This window comes from Fusarium graminearum, chromosome 4 (genome assembly GCF_000240135.3).
Source record: "Fusarium graminearum PH-1 chromosome 4, whole genome shotgun sequence".
NCBI classification, from domain to species: Eukaryota; Fungi; Ascomycota; class Sordariomycetes; order Hypocreales; family Nectriaceae; genus Fusarium; species Fusarium graminearum.
The window spans coordinates 7,083,055-7,093,159 of NC_026477.1; the positions used below are offsets into that span (position 1 = coordinate 7,083,055).

Consider the following 10,105-nt stretch of genomic DNA (forward strand, 5'->3'; position numbering starts at 1 on the left):
TTTTGGTCTTTTATATTCCTCATCGTCATTGATTTTTGAGAAAGACACATCAGGATAGTAGAATTAAGGCCTCGGCGGTTCCTTTTGTTGAGGAAACCTTTTTTGTTAATGGAGGAGAGTAAATACGAGAACAAGGCTAAAGTCAATCAGATCAAGTGATACAGTGTATGGACTGTGTTTAGACAGTGACGGATACTGTGTGACTTTATCGTGACTTTATCGGGTGGCTGATACTAGCAAAAATAAGAAAAATAAGTATTAGAATAAAATGAACAGGCATCGGAATCATTTATATAAAGATAGATAGAGTGCATGAATACTTGAATATCTCCCATGCTATCACTCTGTGCGCTTGTATTGAATTACCAGCAGTTATAGGCAGTGAGGGGTAGGTACGGATCAAATCGCGGGGATATATCGTGGGGTCAAACCCAACCACAGACAATCCATCAAACATCACGAGACTCCAATATCGGACCCTTTCATAAATGGGGTCAATTCATCGCGGGGGCGGAGATATTCCCTTGTTAGATGTTGATCTGTGAGTACCTAATACACCTACTAAATCTATACAGTCTCCAAGTACCCCCAGATCAACCCCTAATAAACCCCCAAAACTCGCAACCCACCCCCAACTTGTTCTCCTGCCGATTAACCGACTTCTTTCTCATGATACAGCACAAAACATCGATATGGGGGTTCTTGGCTCAAATAATAAACGGGTCATGTCGATTTATCCATCAATCAAACAGGACAGAATAGCTTGTCATGATCTCGACCCTTCTCTTTACCCCACATCCTGTAGTTATCGTGAGTTCTCATGAGGGAGACAGTGAAAGAGAAAGAGTATAAAGCAAGACATGTCCAGTTGTTCTACTTTTTAATTTAGCCTCAATTGAATATATTATTCTCTGTTCTCTGACCTTGTGTCTCTTTCTCTTCATCATCATACCCAACTGTCGTGCTAAAACCTCATCCGACAGTAGCTACTCCTTCCCCTCCCCCGCGTTCGGAACCCCCCACCTCGACTATATATCTCCTCATGCTCTATTGAGCTCTCTCAAACCTCACCTTCAACCTCAATTCGCAACCGAAACATATATACTATAAACCGCAATCATGGGTGAAATCACAATCACTGGCTGGAAGACTCGCGATGTTCGCTTTCCCACCTCCCTCGACGGAACTGGCTCCGATGCTATGAACGCTGCTGGAAACTACTCCTCCGCCTACTGCATTCTCCAGACCGACTCTGACTACACAGGTCACGGAATGGCAAGTCTCTCACTCACTGAACTCAACTCTATACACAATATCTAACTCTCATCTAGACCTTCACCATCGGCCGTGGAAACGACATCGTCTGCGCTGCCATCAACCACGTCGCCGAGCGTCTCAAGGGCAGGACTCTGTCCTCACTCGTCGCAAACTGGGGTCAAACATGGCGCCATCTCGTCAACGACAGTCAACTCCGCTGGATCGGCCCTGAGAAGGGTGTCATCCACCTCGCCCTCGGCGCTGTCGTCAACGCCGTCTGGGATCTCTGGGCAAAGACCCTCAACAAGCCCGTCTGGCGCATCGTCGCCGACATGAGCCCCGAGGAGTTCGTCAGCTGCATCGACTTCCGCTACATCACCGATGCCATCACCCCCGAGGAGGCCATTGCCATGCTCAAGGAGCAGGAGCCCACCAAGGGCAAGCGTCTTGAAGAGGCTCTCAACAACCGTGCTGTGCCCGCTTACACAACAAGTGCCGGTTGGTTGGGTTACGGTGAGGATAAGATGAAGAGTCTTCTTCAGGAGACTCTCAATGCTGGATACCGACACTTCAAGGTCAAGGTTGGCGGTGATATTGAGCGCGACCGCAAGCGATTGAGCATCGCTCGTGAGGTTATCGGCTACGACAAGGGCAATGTCCTCATGACGGATGCTAACCAGGTCTGGTCCGTCCCTGAGGCCATCGACTACATGAAGCAGCTAGCCGACTTTAAGCCTTGGTTCATCGAGGAGCCCACATCTCCCGATGATATTCTCGGCCACAAGGCCGTTCGGGACGCCCTGAAGCCCTACGGTATTGGTGTTGCTACTGGAGAGATGTGCCAGAACCGAGTCATCTTCAAGCAACTCCTCCAGACAGGCGCCATCGACGTTTGCCAGATCGACGCCTGCCGTATGGGTGGTGTCAACGAGGTTCTCGCCGTTCTCCTCATGGCCAAGAAGTTTGGTGTCCCCATTGTTCCTCACTCTGGCGGTGTCGGTCTCCCCGAGTACACTCAGCACCTGAGCACCATCGACTACGTCGTTGTTTCCGGCAAGCTTTCCGTTCTCGAGTACGTGGACCACCTCCACGAGCACTTCTTCCACCCATCCGTCATCAAGGACGGATACTACACTACCCCCACGGAAGCCGGTTACAGTGTCGAGATGAAGCCTGAGAGCATGGACCGATTTAGTTATCCTGGTGAGAAGGGTGTGAGTTGGTGGACGTCAGATGAGGCCAAGGTTATTCTCGATGGTGAGAAGATCTAAGGGGTGATTTGGAAAATAATTATTGCATGTGTTGGTTAGATGGCTAAAATATTGTTTATAAGAATCATGAATTTATGACATTTACAACTTGAGACAAGAACTAATGTGAATTTCTATTTGATATTGAGTATTTATATCAGTTGTCTACATCTCTAATCGCTGACATATAAACTGTGCTATATCTCCTAGCTCTTCAGGACAATACCAATGTTCCATATCAGAGTATATCTTCAACTCAACATCTATACCCATCCGCTCCAGACACATGGCAGCCTCCTGACCATGGCATATCTCGACATCTTTATCTTTTCTTCCATGACCCATGAACACAGGAGTCTTTAAGAAAGGAAACGAGTTCGCTGGTAGTTCAGGGTCAAGCTCTGCTTCTTCACGAAGCTCATCGACAGTCCGTTGCAGTGGTGTTTTTCTTTCCTGCTCATCATCTCTTTCAAACATTCCATCATCAGATAAATATTCCTCTTCTTTTGCCAGTGTCCCAGCTAGAGGCATGAACCCGCTCATGATAACCACCGCTCCTAAACTTTGTCCCTGCCAAAGTAGCCAACTCACCAAAGCCATTGCACCGCCTTGACTAAACCCCACAAGTACCACCCTCCCAGCATCACCACCCAGCATTTCAATCTCATTTTTTAGGATGTTGTGAATATGTTCCACGCTGGGACGCATATCTCCGCGCGCCTCGGGCTCCCAGTCGCCGGTGCCTTCGTACCATTGATGGATCAGTGAGCGACGGTATTTAGTTGCCCGGGCAAGAGGTGCTGTTGGGAAGACAAATCGGGCATGAGGTAGTGATTCCTGGAATGATGTTGATGGACCGGTAGAGGGGGATGAGAGGAGAGGAGGGTGGAATTTCTCGGCGTTGAAGCCGCGGCCATGGAGGATGATGATGGTGAGTTTGTGAGAGGATAGAGGAGGGATGGTAATGGGAGGAGGAAATTCACCTGGTTTGAGGCGAGAGGAGGATGTGCTATGTTTTGTTTCCATTTCTGGTGAGTGTGTAAAATGAATATCCTTGGGTAGGTAGGTGTAAGTGGAATGTGATGGTAGAAATGTGACCAACACTCTATGTTCGCAGTAGTTGAGGTTGGTGGTCTAAAAAGTGCCATTATTGAACAGACCATTAACGCACAACTCATGAAAATGACTAGATCGATCATATTGAGATATTCAAATCAATCTCAATTCAGCTTTACTAGAAGTCTCCATCACTAAATACAAAATTCTCAACTGCCTACATATAATGACTTTTGTTACGTGACAACCCTGCTATTGCTTCAGCGAACGTGTCCCTATATTTCCAAGCCCCACGCACCCCCTTCCCTTCAACCTCATCAACCTCAACATAAACCACCCAAAATGAATCTCCTAGATTATAAATCCCGTCCAATCCTCTCCCTAACATCCATCTTCGCCGCATGGAAATCCTTCCTCCTCGCAATCGCTCTCGGCGCGTCCATAGGCCCAGACTACGATACATCAACATCTCTCTTCTTCGCCATCGTCCACGGCGCATCATCGCCAAGATCCCTAGCTACTCGTCTCACGAGATGGGACGCGCTGTATTTCATGCATGATGCTGTCAAGGGGAAGGTTTATGAGCAGGAGTGGGCGTTTGGTATTGGTATGCCTGCTGCTGTGCGCAGTATCTGCGGTTTACTGAATCTTCAACGCTGGGAAGCTCTTGTCGCTATTGCTATTTCGCACGTTTCGCATCTCGTTGCTGTGCTGGCGCTTTATCAACTTACTATCGTGCTGTGCAATGATCGCAAGTTGGCGTATTTGGCTTCGGTTGTTCATGTGCTTTCACCTGCTGGGTTGTTTATATCAGCGCCTTATGCGGAGAGTCCCTTTGCATGCATGTCGTTTGTTGGCAATCTTCTCTACGCAATCAGTCTCAAAAGCAGCCCTGATTCACTGAAGCGCAATCTTGCTGTGGTTGGAGCAGGGTTATCGTATGGGATTTCGTGCACGCTTCGAAGCAATGGGCTTTTTGGCGGTGTTTTATTTGCTGTTGAAACTGTCAAGTGCTTGTTGGCTCTTCGCAACGGTTTCTCAATTTCCAAGATCCTGAGACTCGTTGCACCTCTCATTGGCGGTATTCTGGTTGCTGTTGGATTCGTCGCGCCGCAAGTTTTGGCTTGGATGAGATATTGCAATGGCAATGAAGAGCAAAGGGCTTGGTGCGGACATCGTATCCCAAGTATCTACACATTCGTCCAGGCAGAATACTGGTACGTCTTCTCTATAACTCTCTATAAAACAAAATACTAACATCAACAGGGACGTTGGATTTCTCAAATACTGGACTCCTAACCAAATCCCACTCTTCCTCCTCGCAGCACCCATGCTCACGATCCTCCTTAAGTCAGGAACAGAGACCATGCGCGAGCCTTCTCGAGGTCTTGGGGCCGTGGCGATGGGCACAAATGAAGAGTCCCGATTACTTGTGAGGACTCTCGCTGCCATACAAACGCTTCTTGCCGTTTTGGCAATCACAAACTACCACGTTCAAATCATCAGCCGCTTGTCGTCGGGATATCCTGTCTGGTACTGGTGGGTAGCATCATGCCTCATGGATAAGCAGAGACAGAGTTTGGGCTATGGAGTCATTGTGTTTATTACCATGTATGCGGCTATCCAAGGTGGACTCTTTGCGTCGTTTTTGCCTCCTGCCTAGTTATAAATGTACACATTCATGCATATTCTTAGATCTAGTTGTAATATATGCATCCTGTCCATTGATAAACAACAGATAGTGGCATTACAAGGTGAACATCAGCGTGAAATCGAATATTTCTAATTGCCTCGCTCTACATACCATCGCCCGCAGAACTCAATTATCATGTTAAACGCTCGTGTTATTATTGTATATGAAACCCAATGCAATCGCTATAAAGTTCGTTACCGTCTACACTGAACCAATAATGTCAACGCCATCAACACCCAAAGAAATACACCACGTTTATCTCGTTCCACAAGCCCACTGATTATACTCCAACTTTGATGATGCCAGCCTTGTGCGCACTCTGGAGCTTTCTAGGCGTCGGATTGTTTGCAGCCTGCGGGAAACCAGTTTCAAGTCTCGAATGCGGTCTACCTCTTGGCCAAAGGGCAGGGTCAGATCTATTTAACTTTCATACGGGTGCTCCGAAACCAAATGCTCCATATGAATACTCTCAAATTGTTCATTATTGTCGGGGCAGTGCAAGCTCGAGCGAGGGTGGACGTTGTGGTGAACTCGTTAACGCATCATCCTCGTGGTGGCCATCTCCTTCCTGCGCCTCTTGGCCAGCTTCTCTTTCTGGCTCTGATGCATCATCCTCAGAATAATTGTCTGGGTTCTGAGAAGACTGCTGGATACTGGGTCGCATAAAGAGGCCACAATAAGACTAATACTCATCCTCTGAGTCGCTGTTGTCGTTGACCCTAATTGCTCGCCACCTCCTATCAGTCAAGTCTTGGGCAGCAGTTCCCTCGCTCTCTGGGTCAACGTAACCTTGACCTCCAGCAATGCTCAGAGCGACGGGCAAGAAGACTAGGGCGTGAAGGGCGGCGAATATAACAAGAGACAGCCAAACTCGGAAGTAGTAGATCTCAAAAATCTTTGATCGTGTAAAGGCAAGCACAGAAACACCCAAAAGCTTAGTGACTGTGATGCCAGAGAACACGGATCCGCCGACATTAACAAGAGCGGTCCAAGCTCGAGCATCACGACCACGGAAGGCGTTGCTGTTGCCCTCCATCACGGTGCGTGATGGATACATAAAAGCCCGTGCAATGTGAGCACAGAACTCAACCGAGATACCGACACAAATGATAAGGTTGACAAGGGAAACAGCATTCAAGGACACATTGAACAAGGCCATGCTGCCCATAATGTCCACAACGCTCATCACAACTGTAACAGATACCACAAGCGCCGTGAGTGCTGAGCCCAACAGTACAGTTGCAACAACAAAGATGATACCAACAGCAGCACTCAGCAAACCGGCCGTCAACGGGACGATACTGAGATACTGGTCAAAGAAGATATAGAAGACACTGTATGGGAATACATCCACGCCCGTCCTTTCTCCAATGTCAGAGGCAATGCGGCGAGCGGCAGAGTATGCGGCGATAAAGTCTTCCTGGCTCCTCAAAGGGCTGTGCATGGTTCGGAAGTGGGTGGACTTGATATGGTTTTCCTTAGAGTCCAGGACAACAGCCTGTCCATAGGCAGCTTGGCCTGCCAAGGGGCACTCCTCGCCAGTAGGGCTTGAAAGGAACTTCTTGAGGTAGTGGATGAATTCTTCGTCTTCAGGCATTCCGTACAAGGTCGTGTTCCAGGCTGGCACGCGATCAGCAAAGCAGGTCTGCCCGTGTTCCACGCAGCAGTCTTCAAAAATAGGGTTCAACCAGAGGAAGTAATCGTCGATCCAACTGGCCGCTGGTGAAGCAATGTAAGAGACTTCCGGTCTTTGTCGTTCAAGCTCCAATGTGTTGGGGAGCGAAAGGTCTTGGCAGGTAGTGAATCTTGAGCATATGGCCTGCTGTTCCTTGCGCTTGGAAGCGTCAACTTCACGTGTGACAAAGTACACTGGTGGGCCTGTCTCCAAGTACCCGTATAAATCGTTAAAGTAGGGGATCAGATACGATCCATCGGGAATAGCAACGCGCTGATCAAGACCAAGTTGAATCTTGGGCAAGAGTGCCAGACCTCCTGCAAACATACCGAGGAAGATTGTGACGACAGCAAGCTTGACCTTCTTTCCAAGCAGGCGGGGGGCATATGTGTTCTTGATAAACACTTGCAGCAAGCTCTCCTCGGCCATATCTGATCCACGGCCACCTCCTTGAGCAAAGCCGTTGCTGCCGTTGAGGTGGATTCTTGCCTTAGTGATCTGCCACCATGGCCACAGTTCACACCGATGGTCTTCAACTCGCATCTGGTTAAGAGACAAGAAGGAGACAAACATGGTCATCTGAAGCACTGCGTTGACAAATACGGCACCAGCAGCATAAGCGGCAAAGTTCCTGACTGCCGGCATGCCAACGGCTGTGCCGAGAGCGAAAGCCACAGTTTCCGTAAGAGCAGAGAAGAGAATAGAGGGTCCCATACGACCAAGCGCCCTAGCAACTCTTTCCTCGACCATCTGATCGGGGAAGCTAGTGTTGACTCTTTCAAGCTCGTGGACAATTAGGAAAATATTGTCAACGCCGACAGCGAGGACAATGAAGGGAATGACTTCCACAATGATGAGTGTGGCCTTCAGTCCAACCCATGAGAAGAAACCAATGGATGCGGCAATGGACATGAGAACAATAATGATACCAACAAGACCAAGCGTGACCTTGGACTCTACCAAAAGCACGGCAGGGTTGCGGAAGATATGCTTGAGGGGGGTACCGAGAGCCATGCAGGCATAAACAAACATGACGATATAGCTGATGACAATGATCTTGGCATCTGTGTTTGTCGACTTGTTAAGTTCTTGCTCCAGACTGATCTCGGTGTTGAAAGATAGTCGAAGGCCTCGCTCTTTGGCTTCTTCCTGGACCTCGAGCAGACGATCACGCAGGGCAGTTTCCCAATCGACAGCCCTGGCAATAGCATCAGTTCCTTCTTTGGCATTGTTAACAACCCAGGTCACGGTAATGGCATGGGCATCCACGATATCGTCACCATAACCACCAAAGATCATGTTGGGCTCAATAGGCTGTCCGAAATCTGGGCGACAGTCGACAGGGCTCTTTGCGCAAGCACGAATATCGTCTTTCCAGGTCTGGGGATCCAGTCCACCCTTTGAGTGCCAGTACGCAGAAACAGATTGCACCACACAGGCATCGTTGGAGGGCTTGAAACATAGATCCTGGAAGTATTTTCCGTAAACAGGACTCTCAATCTTCTTGACACTCTCTTCGACTTCGATCCACCACTTCAAGGTATCGTAACTGAGTACAGGTCCTGGTCCAGAAGGGTTGGTATCGTTTGCGAGGAAGATCTTTTCGGCACGGTAGAATGGTCCAAAGTTCTCATCGAAATAGGCCTTCTCCTGGGCAGCCGCAGAAGATGGGCTAACCCAGAGACGAGCAGGTTCCTTCTCAAGGTCGAAGCGGAACAAGCCAATACTAAGGATTCCAACAAAGAGTAAACTGAGACCAATGCACCATCCGGGAAAGCGAGCTGCGATGTGACCAAGCTGGTAAAAGCCTCTGTCGCATCGGTCGTTGACCCAGTATCTCTTAGTTGGGCGCTCGCGCATCGCCTCTGTGTCGACCGGGCCACCTTCGTCTTCGTCGTCGCTATGAGAAGATTCATGGAGTAGTCTTGTCCTTTCGACGCGGTGCTGCGAGTACTTTTGGTAGGCAATGTGACCGGTGACTGCCAGGATCAAGGTAGACAGAAGAACGCCATAGACGAATATGGAAGCAAATGAGAGACATGGTAGAAGTCCTACTTTGCAAGACTTGGAGTCCTTGACTTCGGGAAGCTTCGCGCATACCTCTGGGCAATCGACACAAACGCAACGGTAATTGGGGTCCTCGTCGTTGCACTTCTTTGGCTTCATGTCCACGGGCTGGAGCTTGGGAACCTTTTGCTGTGTGGGGAAGTTGATCTGGAAGGGAGAGCCGGCGAAAGGCTTCTTGTTTCCGAGGAACGTGAGCATTTCGGTGTAGTTCTTAGCACCGCCACCAATCAGGTCCATGGCCCTGGAGTTTGCGCCGCCAAACTTGACTTCCTTGCAACTGTCATAGAAGCCGGAGCCATATTTTTCAGATACAAGGTGATCGAGCTCTGTTACAAGATTTTTGCCGTTCTTGGGGGCAGAGTCGGTCACATTGATAAAGGTGGATTGGTCAGGAGAGCAAGTGAATGTGCAAAAGAGGTTGAAGAAGTTATCCTTGCATGCAGGACAAGAGCCGATGAGTGTGTTTGGAGTACCAAGCTCAGACTTGAGTGATTTGACTTGGTCAAGGGTACAGCAGACAGGTCCGGTCCTCCATTTCTCACCACAAAGACCGACAAGCTCGTTACGAAGCTCTTCCTCGGGATCCTCAGCCAGACCATTGTCGACACATGGAAGTTCTTTTCCGAAAAAGCTCTGCTTGCCGCAATGGCCACGGAAAGCGCATCGTCCGGGTTCGTGTTTCGGTGTATATTGCTCAGCGAAACCTAGGCCGGCAAAAAGCACGGCTGCAGCTCCAAGCTGAGATACAATGCTATGATGCATCTCGAGATGATTGGGCCGCACACGGCGGTGGATAGGTATGGAGTCGTTGATCTAGCTAGTTGTTGGTCGCGGTTTGTGAATAATGTGGGTGGATATCGCTGTCGAGTTGACGTAAAATGCGACGATAAACGTGTGATGACGGTTAAGATGCTGGAAAGACAATCATAATAGATTGTATAGAAGTGAAGAAGAAGAAAAGAGAAAAGCCCTTTCGTAAATGGCGGGGAAACTCAAAAGGGGGACGCGTCGGCAAAGTAGGCGCAACCGTTAAGGTTACAAAGGTTCCAGATGCTTGAGGCAGAAGCAGAAGGGAAGGTTGGAAGGTACGGTGATGTCGTAGCTCAG

General features: G+C 48.9%; 4 protein-coding genes across 4 annotated transcripts; 2 read left to right on the plus strand and 2 right to left on the minus strand.

Moving 5' to 3' along the window:
- Positions 1-942: 942 nt before the first annotated feature.
- FGSG_09257 (uncharacterized protein) lies at positions 943-2,615 on the plus strand. Its single transcript, XM_011330210.1, has 2 exons — positions 943-1,275; positions 1,332-2,615. The coding sequence occupies exons 1-2, from the start codon at positions 1,120-1,122 to the stop codon at positions 2,526-2,528; spliced, it is 1,353 nt and encodes a 450-aa protein (XP_011328512.1). The 5' UTR covers positions 943-1,119; the 3' UTR covers positions 2,529-2,615.
- A 57-nt stretch (positions 2,616-2,672) lies between these two features.
- FGSG_09256 (uncharacterized protein) lies at positions 2,673-3,706 on the minus strand (the record flags this gene model as incomplete). The annotated part of the gene is made up of 2 exons (XM_011330211.1): positions 2,673-3,641; positions 3,695-3,706. The coding sequence occupies 2 exons, from the start codon at positions 3,704-3,706 to the stop codon at positions 2,673-2,675; spliced, it is 981 nt and encodes a 326-aa protein (XP_011328513.1).
- Positions 3,707-3,905: 199 nt separating this feature from the next.
- FGSG_09255 (GPI mannosyltransferase 2) lies at positions 3,906-5,226 on the plus strand (the record flags this gene model as incomplete). Its single annotated transcript, XM_011330212.1, has 2 exons — positions 3,906-4,780; positions 4,830-5,226. 2 exons carry the CDS (start codon positions 3,906-3,908, stop codon positions 5,224-5,226), a joined length of 1,272 nt encoding a protein of 423 aa, XP_011328514.1.
- A 712-nt stretch (positions 5,227-5,938) lies between these two features.
- FGSG_09254 (uncharacterized protein) lies at positions 5,939-9,760 on the minus strand (the record flags this gene model as incomplete). The annotated part of the gene is made up of 1 exon (XM_011330213.1): positions 5,939-9,760. One exon carries the CDS (start codon positions 9,758-9,760, stop codon positions 5,939-5,941), a length of 3,822 nt encoding a protein of 1,273 aa, XP_011328515.1.
- Positions 9,761-10,105: the final 345 nt, after the last annotated feature.

Excerpts from the sequence above, each read along its gene's own strand:
- FGSG_09257 (XM_011330210.1), top strand. The coding sequence starts at position 1,120 with ATGGGTGAAATCACAATCACTGGCTGGAAGACTCGCGATGTTCGCTTT. Across the intron at positions 1,276-1,331 it reads ACTACACAGGTCACGGAATG|ACCTTCACCATCGGCCGTGG; the intron begins GCAAGTCTCTCA and ends ACTCTCATCTAG.